At 32.7% G+C, this 16,839-nt stretch overlaps 1 protein-coding gene across 6 annotated transcripts in view; it reads left to right on the forward strand.

The window, feature by feature from the left end:
- Positions 1–16,839, forward strand: part of CSMD3 (CUB and Sushi multiple domains 3) — a 1,190,044-nt gene that overhangs the window by 1,062,698 nt on the left and 110,507 nt on the right. For all 6 annotated transcript variants that reach the window (XM_078072078.1, XM_078072080.1, XM_078072079.1 and 3 more), the window contains 2 exons: positions 13,105–13,223; positions 14,276–14,345. In XM_078072078.1, coding sequence (XP_077928204.1) covers positions 13,105–13,223; positions 14,276–14,345 — 189 coding nt within the window. The remainder of the gene's footprint in view (positions 1–13,104; positions 13,224–14,275; positions 14,346–16,839) is intronic.

Consider the following 16,839-nt stretch of genomic DNA (forward strand, 5'->3'; position numbering starts at 1 on the left):
TCTAGATTATCCAATGGCACAATTACTAGACAGATATGCCTTGCTTTTCATTTATTTCAAAGGTAAATGCTGACAAATAGGTTGATTTTTATCGACAGCGCTCTTTTCCTCCTTGAACTGGAGATCATGACATTTTAACTTAGGAATGCCTGACCATGATGATTATGATTATAATTAATGTCAGACAAATCTGATGTTCCTTGAGCCCATTCTATCCTTCCCATGCCTTGGTCTCATTATTTCTAGAGGCCCGTTTTGATCATTTCATGTCATTGTTTTCCTATTACCTGTTAAAGAAAGGTAACATTCTTTAGCCTCCTGCTCCAACAGTAATTTCTTATGTCATTTTGTAATATTTCCCCACTTAATCAAATGAAGTAATTGTTTCCTAGATATATCATGCATTTCCTATTACATCACTAGTTTTTGATGTAGTGTTCCATGATTCATTGTTTGTGTATAACACCCAGTGCTCCATTCAATATGTGCCCTCTTTAATACCCATCACCAGGCTAACACATCCCCCCACCCCCCCCAGAACCCTCAGTTTGTTTCTCAGAGTCCATAGTCTCTCATGGTTCATCTCCCCCTCCAATTTCCCCCCCTTCATTTTTCCCTTCCTACTATCTTCTTTTTTTTTTAACATATAATGTACTATTAGTTTCAGAGGTACAGATCTGTGATTCAACAGTCTTGCACAATTCACAGCGCTTACCATAACACATACCCTCTCCAATGTCCATCACCCAGGCACCCATCCCTCCCACCCCCCACCACTCCAGCAACCCTCAGTTTGTTTCCTGAGATTAAGAATTCTTCATATCAGTGAGGTCATATGATACATGTCTTTCTCTGATTGACTTATTTCGCTTAGCATAATACCCTCTATTTCTTAATTTATATATCACCCTAAATCTTAACTGATCCAATCAGCTCATTCTAGAAGTGTTTTTCTTCTTTTTCTGGATTCTGATATCATTCCCTTTCACTCCCTCAATGCTTATATATTTATTAATGCAACAAATATTTACTGAACACTTGTGTGTCGGGCATAGTTTACATTTGTGAATGAAAGAGACAATATCCTCTTGTCTTCTTGGAGCTTATAATCTAGCAGGTGAGGACAAAAAAGACAAAAATGTAATAAATTATTAAACTATAGAGCACTTCAGAAAGTGAAAATTCATAGAAGAAGATAGATGGGGGCACCTGGGAGGCTCAGTTGGTTGAGCCAATGAGTCGTGGTTTCGGCTGAGGTTGTGATCTCAAGGTTGTGGGATCATGCCCTGGAATGGGCTCCGCACTCAGTGGGGAATCTGCTTGAGATTCTCTCCCTCTGCTCTTCCCCTCCCCCCACTCTCTCTCTCTCTCTAAAAAAAATAAATAAAATCTTAAAAAAAGAAGATAGATGAAGGGTTGAGGGATCCAGAATGCTAGGGCTGCAGAGAGGATGTTTTGATGGTCAGGGTAGATCTTTAAGAGAAGGTGACATTTGAGCACAGGATGGAAGGTGGTGCAGGAATAAACCTTGCTGATATGTGAAGAAAGGGTGTTTTAGGGGATAGCCAGAGCAAGCACCCTAAAACATACGTATGAAGAACAGCAAAGAAGCGAGAGCAGGAAGAAATGAGGTGAGAGAGAGAAGGGGAGATGCAGTCTTGTAGGCTATTGTAAGGATGCAGTTTTTCACTCTAATTGAAATGGGACTCATTAGAAAGTTTTGAGCAGAGAAGTGGCATGCTCTGACTTATAAGGTACTATGGTATTTTGCAGTTATGAATGTTTAGGTAATTGATTTTACTTAGCGTTCTTGAATTATTTTTCAATGAATATTTAGCTACTTGAGGGCAGTCTGTTGTATATCATTTATTTCTGACATTGTCCAACACAATGTTGTATTTTTGTTTTTACATCCCCAGCGATTATTTGCTAGAAAATTGAAAAAAAAAGTAACTACATTTATCCAAAGAAGATAACTGTGTATTTGTGTAATTATACTACTTTGTATAATTGTACATTATGAGTTGGCTGTTATCACCCAGGTACCCAGAGCTCTGCTGGCCAACAAGCTAGTTGCACCAACTATGTCCGTTTCTAATAGGTTCTTTTGTTAGTTCCTTATTAGAGAAGGAGGACTGGCTTTAAAAAAAACCCATATTTTTAAAATTAAAAAACAATTTGTTTTTGTACCACTTTGTTTTCTTCTCAGGTGTTAATCTGTATTTTTAAAGAAAATTTTTATGTAGCTGGACTAAACTTTTTCATACGTTTTGCCTTTTAAAATATTTGAAACAAAGACAACTATTTCATAATTTGGTAAATCCTAATAGTTGAGGCTCACCCTTGCTTGTCTATCCATGATAGCTTTCAAAGTGTGGAATATCTACAGTATAAGCATCCATGTGCATCAGAGCATTATAAGCCATAAGCTTTTGAATGACTACTTAGGTTCTTTGATAGCCACTTAACAATACCTCCATCATGATTATTGTAATCATTATATTATCATCATTATCTCATCAAAACGTTAACATTTTTTAAAGATTTCATTTATTTGGGAGAGAAAGAGAGAGAGCACAAGTGGGTGGAGGGGCAGAGGGAGAGGGAGAAGCAGACTCCCTGCTGAGCAGGGAGCCCCACTTGCGACTCCATCTCAGGACCCTGAGATCAGGACCTGAACCAAGGCAGGTGCTTAACCGACTAAGCCACCCAGGTGCCTCAAAAGTTAACATTTTTTCAAGTGTTCAGTATATATATGCCAAACACAGTATAAATATTTTATAGATATCTTTTTATTTAATTTTCTCAATTACCTTGAGACAGATATTATTTTTAATCCTATTTTATAGATGACAAAACTGAAGTTTAGATAATAATCTCAGTGCTCCATATTTTTAAAGTTAGTTAATAGTAGAGGTGGGATAAAAACTTCAGAGAATTTGATAATGGAGCAAATAGTCCTGACCACTATATTATAGTCCTCCTTAGACTTTCTTCCCATAATTTTCCATCTCGATATTGTTTTCCAAATATAAGAACAAAACCATTTGTGTATGCATCATAGGTTTGTCGAATACTTACTAATTACTAGATATAATTTCTAGGTGGAAGTGCTACAAATTTACATAATATCTAGCCCTAAAAACCTGCAGACTAATTGTAAGAACATGCAAACAAGTAATTGCAAAAATAAAATGTAAACACTGTATTGTTATCTAAGTTGGTACTTGTCAGATACATGTGCTTTATAGTCATTGAAGTCTTGTTGAAAATCTAGATAAGACCCTACCCCAGAAGATCAAGTCAGTGTTTCTGAGACTCAGTCAAGCATTTGCACTTTCCCCAGTCTCCCAAGATTACTCTCACAATGACCAAAGTATGAGGCCATCTTGTATAACTTAGGTGATGACACAAAGAAGGTAGGGATCAAATCTGTTAGGGATTACTGACCGTGGAGTCAAAGAAGACTTCACCAAAGGATGAACACAAGTCCTATTGGCAAGTAAGAATTAAAGTGTAGATATGGAATTAGTTTGGTACTTTGAAGGGACCTCTTGAAATGTAGGTGGATATAAGAGCATTTATTCTGGAATCAGACTTCAGTTTCTGTCTTGACAATGCCATTTGATAGCCATGTGACAAGAGGTGAATTCCTAAAGTTCCCCAAAACCCAGTTTCCTTATCTGTAATATGGGATAATAACACCTAACCTGAAATATTTCTTCAGAATTAAATGAGATCATCTACGTAAAAGTGTTTATCATAACGCCAGGTCCATATTAAGCTCTCAATAAATATCATCCTCTATTGCTGATGCGATGAACCCAATGTGGCTAAAATTGTCAAATGGTATTTTAAGTGCTGAAAGATTAGATTAAGGAGATGACAGATGTTTTCTTGGAGACACACTCCAGGGTTTCAATCTGGGGAGTAGCATGCTTAGTTTTGAATTTTTGAAGGGCTCTTTTATTTTGGAAAATGGAAAATGCATTGCAGGAAGAGAATAGGCCTAAAGAAAGGGATTGCATAGTTCACATGAGAAACTCTGAAGGAGGTTATTATGGTTGTCTAAGATTTGTGGCCAGTTAGATGTTGGAGATGAGGGAGAGGGAGGAATAGAGGATGGTTCTTAGGTTTCTGATCTTTTGTTTTGGTTTTTACTTTAAATCATACCACTTTTCATAATCACAACCTTGCTTTATTCCATTGGAGAGCTGGACTTTTAATTCCTTAGACTTGTTCTTTTATTTTTAGATCTTAGTTATTGAATTAAATAAACCAGGATCAACAGAACCACTTTTATTTATCTATAATAATTAGACCTCACACCTTACAGTGGGATCTAGGAATCAAAAATATTTCCTAATTTAACTAGTGTAATGCCAGTGTAAGTATACACTTTCAGGAGTGTAATTGGTATAGAAGGTGCATATGGTGCTGCTTGCAAAGTAAGAAAAGATAGCAAATGGATACCACATTTATTATGTGTGTGTATATTTTTAATATTTATAGTCATGCTGCTCAAATTATGCTCTATTGGAGGCTATAGTTGGGCGATAAATAAATTGAATCAGGGCAATTTTTTCTAAATTACACACACACGAAGCAAGGTAGTAAATATAAATTTAGAATATTTTTTCCTTCTTTTTTTTTCTTTTTTTTTTAGTTTCAAATGTAGTGTTCAATGATTCATCAGTTGCATATAATACCCAATGCTCATAATGTCATGTGCCCTCCTTAATGCCCATTATTCCAATTACTTTTTTCTGAAACTTTGATGTCTTTTATTATATATTTTATGCTAACAGGTCCTAACAAATTACCTGACATATAAACAGGTAGCCAATATTAATGGAAAGAGTAAGAAAAAAAACCCTCAATTTTCTTTCTGTTAATAACAAAAGGGATTGAATGTTGAAGAGAAAAAAGGTAGGCAGAATGGAAGACAAGTTTCCCTAGCAACCTTGGAAGACACAAGGAAAACTAACTCAAATATATTAGAATTCCAGAGTTTAGAGGATACATTTTTCTCTCAATAAAGATAAGCTAAAACATTAGTTGAGATTCTGATTAGTATTTTACTATTTTCTGACATGAGTTATTATAAGCTGACATAAAGCTGCATCATTTTTTTGTGTTTGGAATGTGTGCTGGTTTGATAGTCATGGAATAGATATATCTGCTCTAAGTTAATATATTTTTTTCTAACATATAAAGTATCAAATTTATCTGTCTTCTGATCCCCAAGAGCACTGGGAAGTGGGAATTAATTTTTAAATTGATAATTTGTATTTTTTGTTGTTTGTTTGTTTTTGACACATGTGATCCTGGTTGTAACTGTATGTCTTGCATAAATATACTTTTTGCTAGGAAAAATGTCCCTAGTGCATGGAATGCCATTGAATCTGTCAATTGTTAGTAAGCTTCCATGAAGAGAACTTATAATTTCTAGTTGCTCTGACACTTGGGTTTTGTTAGAGCTTCATCATCAACAGTTTTGGAATGACAATTTGTTGTAATGTGCATATATAATTTCCTTGCCATACACATTTGTATTTCACTAATGGAAAATTCCAGAGGGACAGTGCAGCATCTATAAATCAATGAGCAGCTTTTGGTTTTGAACTTATACAATGTACATGTTTTAAAAGGGCAAACTACATGCAGTAATGGTCTTTGCAAATTTAAGTGCACTCAAAAATCTTAGGACAGCACTCGGAGGAATGCAAAGGTCCATGTTATCATAATGAATATATTTTTCTATCCTCCTAAACTTGAGAACACTCATGATATATACCACTAATAATTTTGCTGTAAATCCTGGGAAAACACAGGGGGTCCAAAAATATCTTTCCATTCTACTTAATAGTGGAAGGGCTGGTCTGAATACCCCGAAGCATAATAGTAATCATAAAATAATAAATGTGTAGACATGTATTCATTTAACTCTAGCTTATAAATAACAAAAGATTCAATTCAACACCATACTTATTTTACTGCTTTCCATCCTTGAGCAATATGCTTAAAAGATAATGCATTAAGTCTTAATGAGTTTATTTTTATAATCACTAAAAATGGTTTCTTCCCTTGGGCTAATTAAATAATTGATTATTTGAGAAAAATAGTGATTTTAAGATTAATTATGTTTTTACTTAAACTAATTTTCTTGTTCTAACTAGTTTATGCACATCATCTCATAAAATGTTAATTGTAGAAACATCTCCTGCTCAAATTAAATTATTAATATTTGTCGTTTCTAATTTGAATTGCTATTAACAGAATATATTAAATGCAAATAAGTATAATTGATTTTGCAAACACATCTCACTCCTTAATCCTATAAGGCCATTAGTTTTCTTTTAATGAAAATTTATTTTATCATCATCTCATTAACTTTTTACCTCTTTGTGGTGTTGACTTAGAAATAGTTTCAGCCTAAGTTTCTGAATTCTGGAAACATTGTAGTTTTGTATTCCTAAACTTTCTCTAGCTGTATCTTGAGCTAATATCATCGCTCCTGGTCTCTTGGTTTTTTTCCCAGTTAAACCAATAACATTTTAGCTTATATAGAAGCTTTTCATTTTGGGTCAACCACAAACTTAAAGGTACTTAAGTTCTTGGCACTTTATATAACTTTTTACATATTTTCTTTATATTCCTAGACTATGTATGTAAAATCTATTGATCTTAAACATACAGAAACATACTCTCATGACAACAGAAAAAATGTCCTTTATCTAGAATGCTAAATGACAACCTCACTTCAATGTTTAAAACCACTAAATAATGTTAGTTACTATGTCCCTGCCTCTATTCTAAGCATTATGTGTATCTTGTTTTCGTTAAGCATTGCAATATTCCTATGAAGTCAGTATCTTTGCATCCCATTTAATAGGTGAGGGAACTGAGGCACAGAAATCATTTCCGACTTTACCAAAAAGATCAAGAAACTAGTGGAGCCAAGATGCAGATCAAGGTCATGTTCTTAATAACTGAAATTTTCCTTCATTACCCACAGAAAGAAAATACAATTTCCTACATTGGTTAAGAAGATAAAACGGTTCACAGTGTATACCCTATCTCCCTTTCAGTTTCATTTCTCGATGCCTTTCCCAAAACACTATAGTGTGTTTTGGGGAAAACCACTCCCCTTCTTTTCCATAAAAGAAGGAAAAATCACTTAAAACTTCATTCATTTCACGTCACCTTGTCTGCCAGGACATCACACTCACCCCTCATTATTATGAGTTGGTAAAATATAAAGTTTTTTAGTAGGGTTATTTTTTTTAATAATCCATTTCCAATGTCTTTTCTTTTTCAAGTTTGTATTTAAATTCCAATTAGTTAACATACAGTGTAATATTAGTTTCAGGTGTAGAATTAGTGATTCATCACTTACATACGACATCCAATGCTCATTACAACAAATGCCCTCCTTAATACCATCACCCATTTAACTTATCCTCCCATCCACTGCCCCTCCAGTAACGCTCAGTTTGTTCTCTGTTGTTAAGAGTCTGCTTTCTGGGGTGTCTGGGTGGCTCAGTCAGTTAAGTGTCAGACTCTTGGTTTCTCAGGGTCATGAAATCCAGCCCCAAGTCAGGCTCTGCACTCAGCTCAGAGTCTGCTTGTCCCTCTCCCTCTGCTCTTTCCCCCGCTTGCGCGCTCTCTCTCTCTCATAAACAAATAAAATCTTTAAAAAAAAGAGTCCGTTTTCTGGTTTGCTGCTACTTTTTTTAGTAAGGTTATTCTTTTTTTTTTTTTTAGAAGAAAACAATAATAACTTTATTATTTTAGAGCAAGAAAGGACTTCTTAACTGTCCTCAAACCCAGAATTCATAAAGTGGCCATGAGAATCCAAACCAGCCATTCATCTAAACAGAATAAACTTCTGTCTGGTGCAAAAAATTGTCCACATAGTAAATACAGCTGACCTTTTTAGGGGGAAAATTTTAATACATACGGCAGAAAAAAAAGTCCAATTTCCTTGATTTATAACAAACAAATATCACTGCAGTCAAAATTGTATCATTTAAATGAGCCAAGAATTAAGGGTTATACATGCAACAAAATACTTTTATAGTAGGGTTATTCTTTATGAAATAATTATTTTAACAAAGGATGACCTTCATTTACTGTGATTGTTCCACTACCTGTAATCTTTTAAACCAGTCCCTTCTCCTGCTTCATCAAGAGTTTCTTTAGAGCATAGTTGCTTCTGTCGCTAATCAATCTTTGCATTTCTGGCAGGTAACATGATACAGAGTACACAATAGGTGCACAGTAATCGCTTATGATATCAGATTCTATTTAACATTTTATCATTTAACTTAGCATTAAACTGTAGACTAAAATTTGGGAAGTAGTTTCTATTACTGAATATTCATTTAATTATTCAGAGTAATGCTAAATTAAATGTTAATTGAGGTAAGAACAAGTAAAGTAAGTAAGAATTTAAGGATCAAGGTAAATGTGAGCTAAATCTGCACCACAACATATTCCTAAACCACTGTTGCCCATCAGTGACTATTAAGTCAGAACTGTTCTTTCTGAAAAAAAACCTACAAATATTCAAGTTACATGTGACATAATAGGTATTTGACAAATATTTGTTTATTAGGTTAATTAATTCATTCCAAGATACATTATACCAGCAAAAAGTCTGTGTGCTTGCCTTTGAAGTTTTCTCTCAAACTAGTAGACCAGCTCATATTGAATTCACCCTTTCCTTATCACCTGCTTCTCTGTTTTTCTTTTCAAACTGTTATCTTATAATGATAAATGTGGAATGCCAAATGGTAATTCTAGTATATTTTAAAAACCCAAGGGGCACCTGGTGGCTCAGTCGGTTAAGCGTCTGCCTTAGGCTCAGGCCATGATCCCAGGGTCCTGGGTTGGAGCCCCATGTCAATCTCTCTGCTCAGTGGGGAGCCTGCTTCTCCCGCCCCCTCTGCCCCTCTGCCCCCACACTTGTGCTCTTTCTCTCTCTATCAAATAAATAAATAAAATATTTGAAAAAAAACCCCTCATATGGGGGTGCCTGGGTGGCTCAGTCTGTTAAGCAGCTGGCTCTTGATTTCCTCTCAGGTCATGATCTTGGGGTTCTGGGATTGCACCCCGGGCCAGGCTCCATGCTCAGCAAGGAGTCTGCTTGAGGATCCTCTCTCTCTCTCCCTCTGCCCCTTCCCCATGCTCACTCTCTCTTTCTCTCTAAAAATAAATAATAAATCTTAAAAAAACCCTTGTATGTAACAATAAGATAGAAATAATAATTATCCTGGGGCACCTAAGTGGCGCAGTTGGTTAAGTGGCTGGCTCTTGATTTGGCTCAGGTTATGATCTCAGTGTCCACAGATTGAGCCCCATTTCAGCTCTGTGCTCAGCACAAAGTCCGCTTCAGGATTCTCTCTCTCCCTCTGCCCTTCCCTCAGCTTGCTTGTGCTCTCTCTCTCTCTCTCTAAAATAAATAAATAAATCTTAAAAAAAGAAATAATGGTTATCTTGAATCCCTTATTTAGAGAAAAATTTAAAATCAAAGACCTGCAATATATTTAAAATAATAATATCTTCACTATTATTGAATATAACCTCTGTGCAAAGACACACGATTCAATTCCTGTTCCTTTCTTTCATGTATACAGATGCAATATTTTGGTCTTTATTTTCAATAAATTTATAGATAGGTTGTTTTTTTATTTAAATTCAATTAGTCAACATATAGTACATCACTAGTTTTTGATATAAAGTTCAATGATTCATTAGTTGTGTATAACACCCAGTGCTCATCACTTCACATGCCCTCCTTATTATTGCTCATCACCGAATACGTAGATTGTAATGTTGAATTTGTGAAGGAGGTTTACCTTTTACAAAACAATGTTACCGGGAATCTTAACAGTAATTAAGCTTTCTTCTTTTGCCTTTCTGCCTCTTTCAAAGCATCAAAGACTCATTAAAATCATTATGGAATACAGAAAAGTAATATATGTATATGTATATATATATATATATATATAATCAGAATGATCAGATATAAATGATATGATTAAGAACATTTTCTATTGCAGATTGATTACCTTGTGAACAGAATTGGAAAGAACAGTTTTTGGTTATAAATAAATGGTTATAAATAAGTGTTGGAAATGTGAAGAACTGAGGTTTCAGTATTTTCATTCAGTGTAACTGCCTGCAGTAATTTGACAGCAGACATAACTATGCAATTTTTGATATGGATTTGTCCCTAGACTCATTTCTGTTTGTTTTTGGCTACAACAGCAGATTAATTGATCCAATTCCCATTAAAAAAATTCACCCAGAGCATATCTTTGATTGCCAACACCAAAATTGACACTAATAAAGCTGAAAATGACTCAATATTTTGATTGTTTTGGTTAATCAGGAGAGAATCCTTTGCAACATTTTTACAAAAATTCTTTTTCTTTGTTAATTCTTACAAATAACCTATTGATTTTGTTACTTATGAAGAAGTGAAAATAATTCTTAAGGAAGACTTTTTAAAAAGTTTTTAAATTGAAGTGTAGTTGACATAAAAGATTATATTAATTTCAGATGTACAACATAGTGATTCAACATTTATGTACGTTATGAATAATCACCACAATAAATCTAGCTACTTTAATATTATCATTTAATCACTCCGAGTTTATTTATTTATTTATTTATTTTTTAAAAATTTTTTAGAGAGGTAGAGGGCGGGGGAGAGAAAGAGATGGAGGGGAGAGGCAGAGGGAGAGGGAGAATCTTAAGCAGGCTCCACACCCAGCCCAATGCAGGCTCTATCTCACAACCCTGAGATCATGACCTGAGCCAAAACCAAGAGTCTGATGCTCAACTGATTCTGCCACCCAGGAGCCCCCGGGGTTTTATATCACATTTTAAAAGTTAAAACTTTATAAATATTTTACTATGTCGGTATATATTATGTGTAAACCTCACTTAAAAATGAGGCTCTCAATATTTTATAGTATCACTGTACCCTAGTTTTATTTGTCCTCCTCCCAGAAAAGGAAATCACCACTTGTGAATATTAATAGTTTTCTCTGTATATGACCCTGAATGGAGTACTTGATAGAAAGAAAAGAAAAATGAATGTGTATAAAATTTGGCCTTCTCAGTAAGAATGACTGCAAGAATGACCTTAGTTAGGTAAAGAGTAATAAATGTACTGTTCAGGATTCCCAAAACACTAAGATTGTACCAAAGGAAGGTGAAATTTATAAGACATAAATGTTTATATCATAAATCACTTTTTTGGGATGCTCATTAATTCCTGAAAAGGGCTCTATGAAATCAGATAAATTAAATGTGTAAGTCTAATGAGTGGGTATTAGATGGGATTAAAACAAGTAATAAGGCAGTTTCTTTCACTTCTTGGATCTCAAAAGCTAGCTGGGGAAGTGAGACAGTAACCCTTAAAAATGTTAAAAGTAAGTCACAATTTAATGGTGACTTACCTTGCCTCGGTCCATAAATTCAAGATTACAAAAAAATCGAGAAATATGGAGCATGATGTATGGTTAGAGACCTAGCTAATTGAAGCACTGTGTTGGAACTCCAATCCATAGACTTCCCTAACCTCCTCTAGGGCTGTCTCAATTGCATTTCCAAATGACCAGTTTACTCTTCTTCACGGTCTTCCTTTCTGATCTAATCATAGTTCTATCAAGTTAGTGCTTTTATGTCATTTTCTATCCTTAGATATGACCTAATTTGGAATGATTTTTAGCTACTCTGACCACTGTACTATTGGATAAAGAAAGTATCTTCCATTTGCAGAGCTAGACATTAGTATTTACTAAGAAGTTATCAAAATAGGGATTCACGTTCTTTTTCATACTATTCATTCATCCAGTCGACTGATGTTTATTGAATGCTTCCCTAAGATGCTGTGCTCTAAGCTGCCCTTACGGAGTTTCTGTTCTCAGAGGGGAAATAAATATTGAAAAACTAATTACACAGTTATTTATTCATTATTAGTTTATGTTAAGCACCAAAAAGGAATGTATGTAGAAAGTGGTGCTATGAAAGCATCCATCAGAAGGAAATATCAAGGAGTAAAAGAATGTCTGAAGTATTTTAATTCTTTAGGATTCAGTTTTTAATATTTTTTCATAAAATGAACATATGTAATGATTTTGGAGTGGTGACTACTTCCTTCCATAATTTAAATATGCATTAGATTAGCTTCAAATGAATTAGAAAGAATTGGATAATAAACCTTGGTTTTTATTGAAGATAAAAAAAGTTCTTAATAATAATACATTTGCATGTTTGAAAAAAATGTTTTGGTGAAAAAATCTATTTTTTCAGACTTTAAGTACATCATTTTAGGAAAACAACTTATATTTAGTATGCTTTTATTCTCCTATGTTGAAAAATATATTGTTAATGTAAAAATAATGGAAGTGTTTTTGAATTATAGAATTATCTCCCCTTCAGAAATAACTGATTTCAAGTTTCACCTAAACTTTTCAGGTCTCAATGAACTACATGTTTTTCTCCTTTTTGATTATAATATATTTGGAGAACAAATCTTACTTAAAAATACATTTAAAAATTTTACATATAGTAAGTACCTCAAAATATGTCTCATAAATTAAAAAGCCCATTTTGTATGAAAGAAGAAGGAACCAGGTGATATGGACAAAATAGCAAATAATTTTTTAGTTATTTTATTAAGAATATTTTACAAATATAATTTCATATTACTCTCACAATAAATTATTGTTTTATTTTTTATTAAGGGACTTTCTTTTTAGGAATTTTTAATTTATGTTTTATAGTAGAAGACATTTAGAACTGTGAGTTAGAAAAGAGTTTAAGTGTAATCACATCATTATTTAACGGTTGGTGCCATGAAAATTCAAAGAAATAGTTTTATGGTACAATTCCAAAGCACATTGCTTTTAACAACTACAGTTAAATCTTGTTCACACTTAAATAGTATTCACAGAACATTCCTAATGTCCCAATGTAAAATCTAGTTTTAATGATACCAGTATTAAATTTTGGTAATTTAATATGCATAATTTAAGCATTCATTATTTGAAAGTTACTTATGCTAATATCTTTAAATATTCTCAGCAATTGGTTTGGACTCCTGTCCTGAACCACAAACTCCCAGCAGTGGAATGAAAATTGGAGACAGATATATGGTTGGTGATGTGGTATCCTTTCAGTGTGATCAAGGATATTCTCTACAGGTAAGGCTATTTTTAAATTATAGTTTTGATTTGCATTGTTTTTTCAGAATGTTTTAATGGAGCAATGATTGATAATCCAAAAGTTTTAAAACAATATTCAAACTGCATACTGTAGCCTTAAGTCAAAAGTTATTCAATTTGTCCATAAAACATATTCATGAGAGAAATTACTAGAACGGACTAAATATGCTGTTCGCAAGTAACCAAAAATTATTTTTGAATCAAAGTTAATCTTCACTTCACATTTTTCTCTCTATTCACATAGGATGTAACAACTCAACTCCTGGATCTTTAGAATTTGAAAATAAAAACAAAGTGCTACTTTGTTTTTGCTACTTAAAGCATTAAATGAAACTTCCATGATAATAAATTTTTGAAATTAGTGAAAATCAACTATAAATATATTTTAGAGGGTCTCAAATTAATGGTTGCATAAAAATCTCCCTAAAGAAATGACCTATTAAGTAACTGAGAAAAAAAAATGAGGGAGAAACTATTTCATATGTTAAGTAAATAGATTCCTTAGAGAAAGCAAAATTAAAAATTAATGATTTATAGTCTTTAATGTTGCATTACAAATTATTAGTCTCAAAAGTACAATCAGATATTTCTGGACTTTGTATTTCAGTTTACAATTTAATATATCTTAACTGACTCATTTTAATATTTTTATGAAGTATTGTTTACCCTATTTCACCTTGAATATTATAGCAATTTATTATAAACTGTTATATATGTGGTCATTTCACTCTCATGATCATTGCAGTATCCCAGTAGAACATGTTTCAATAGAAAAATGTTAAGTTTAAAAACCACAATTCTGATGTGATAAGGAATCTTAATTTTTCTACCAGAACCACGTCACTTTTTACATTTTATCACAAGCATATATAATTACCTTTCTTACTTTAAGTCATGCTGAAAATTCCGGTAAAAGTTTTAAAAATATAAAAAATGATAATATATATTTAAGCTTATTTTTATAATGACCATTCACTATGCTATGTTTAGTCTTTTTAAAATGTGTACTGAACTGTGTCTTTTTTATGTAGGGTCATTCTCACATTACATGTATGCCTGGACCTGTAAGAAGATGGAATTATCCAATCCCAATTTGTTTGGGTAAGTTGAAGGACTGATAAGCTTTATCAGATTTTAAAGATACACCCTGTGTATAATGTGGCTGAAATATATAGTTTGCCTTTTGTCAGGTTTATGGAAATGATATTTTGAGATAAATGTTTCACATCTTTTTTTTTATTTTAAATTTTTACAATTTTTTTTAACCTCAAACTTCAATATCAATGGATGACTTTAGAAATTGAGAAAAGGTATTAGGTTTTTCAATCCTTAGAAATTTTTCACTGTATTATATGATGGAAATATCCATAGATCAAGAAAATAAGTAAATATCCTATTGCTTGCTATTGAGCCAAAACAGATAAGGAATCTGGAGTCTACCAAAGAGAGCATGAGACCCCATGAAATGTCTTCACTGGTGACAGGCAGTTGAGATATGGAATATATCAAAATGGCATTCGGATCTTAGAAAGTATGGGATCCAATTTTTGCCCTAACTTCATCCTGCCTCTAGTTATTTCTACCCACTTTTTCATTTTTTTTCTCTTCCTCATTTCTGGTATCTGTATGTAGCTATTAATATCCTGGGCTATACAGAGTATGAAAAAGAAATATGATGTATAATCCCTATCTTTAAAACATTCATTTACCATTTAGAGTGGTAGAAATAAAAGACATGAATTAAGAGAGTAATTCAGTGTTAAGTTATACCATTGACTACATGATAGAATTTCAGAAAGATAAGATGGTGTTAACCCAAGTCATTGGGAAACATAGTCAGCCCATACAATTTACAGTTTTGGATGGTAAGTGTGATTAAGATCAATAGATGAAGGTAGCCTTTTCTGAGTAGGAAAAAGTGCAAAAGCAAAAGAATTGATGTGATTTATATGACTTAACCATGGTAGTTTGTTGGGCTGCCACAACAGAATACCACAGACTGGGTGGGTTAGACAATAGAAATTTGTTTTCTTGCAGTTCTGAAGCTAGAAATCCAAGATTAAGGTGCTGGCGGGGTTGTTTTCTTCTGAGGTCTCTCTGCTTGGCTTGTAGATGGCCACCTCCCTGCATCTTCACATGGTCTTTTCCCTGTGTGCAAATGCCCCTGGTGTCTTTTCTTATAAGGACAGCAGGTATTGTTAGATTAGAGCTCTACCCTTATAATTTCCTGTAACCTCAATTACCTCCTTAGAGGCCCTAATTCCACGTACAGCCAGATTGTGGGTTAGGGCTTTCACGTGTGAATATAGTGGGAAGACGATTCAGTCTGTAATGCCTACATACCATGCATACTATTCTTTTTGAGTCTATTGGAAAATAATGTTTAGGAGTAAGAACGTTTTTAATTGGCAAAAGATACTGAAAGCATTCAGAATTTAGATTGGATGATATTTTTTAAAACGTATATTTCTTTAGGTGTCATAAATAATTTACAAGTGTATATAATGTCAATTATAAAATTACATGTATATAAATATTTATATACATTTATAGATACAGACAATGCCAATTATGTGTGTATCGAATTAAGTATAAAAAATTAGGAATATAAAGGGTACAGAGAACAAAATAGTAGCATATATATTCTGCTGATATAAAAACAGACAATTTAGGTCTGTGGTTCAGTGCCTGGAACAGTTCTCATAACAAGCATACAATAAATATTGCTTAATGAATAAATTAATATAAAGTTTTGGGATTCTATAGTGTGTATATATATATAATATATTTTATATAGTATTAGTTTTAAAAATATACTATATATAGTTATATGTATTTTTATATAATAAATTAATATAAAGTTTTAGGATTCTACAGCATATGTATTTTATATATATAAAATATACATATTTTATATAATATTAATTAAAAATATATAAAATTATACATATTTGTATAATAAATTAATATAAAGTTTTGGGATTCTACAGTAAATATATTTTATGTATATATATTATATATATATATTAAAATTATGTTTTCTTTCTTGACATTAACTTAGAATAATTTTCCATACTGTATTTTCAAAAATTTGATATTTAAAATGGCTTCATGGAACCTGACAGTCTAATTTGTGCAATTATTTTTTTTCATTCAAGTTTAGTTTTTTTGTCTTTTGATACACATTTATAAGTCTTTTAGCATTTTTTCATGCATTTTTAATTGTTTACTTAGAATTTTACCTAAATAGATTAATTATGTCTGCATAATAATGGAATATTTAATGATATGACCAAATTTTACAATATATAGTTAAGTACAAAAGGCTTAAAATGACTCACAGTATGAGCCTATTTTCATTAGATGCATATATGTATAAACACACATATATATATTTTTCTGCAGAAGAAAAATATACCAAGGTAAATAGGTTATCTATGGGGAGTAAAATTAGAGGACATTTTTATTTCTTTTTCACTCACTTTTTTGCATTTCATAGATTTTAGACAATAAACTTGTACTGTATTTGATAGACAAAGTACTTGAAGTGATATCATGGCCATATTATAAGGAGAAACTGAAGGCGGGAGGCTGA

This window comes from Halichoerus grypus, chromosome 5, assembly GCF_964656455.1.
Source record: "Halichoerus grypus chromosome 5, mHalGry1.hap1.1, whole genome shotgun sequence".
Lineage (NCBI taxonomy): Eukaryota > Metazoa > Chordata > Mammalia > Carnivora > Phocidae > Halichoerus > Halichoerus grypus.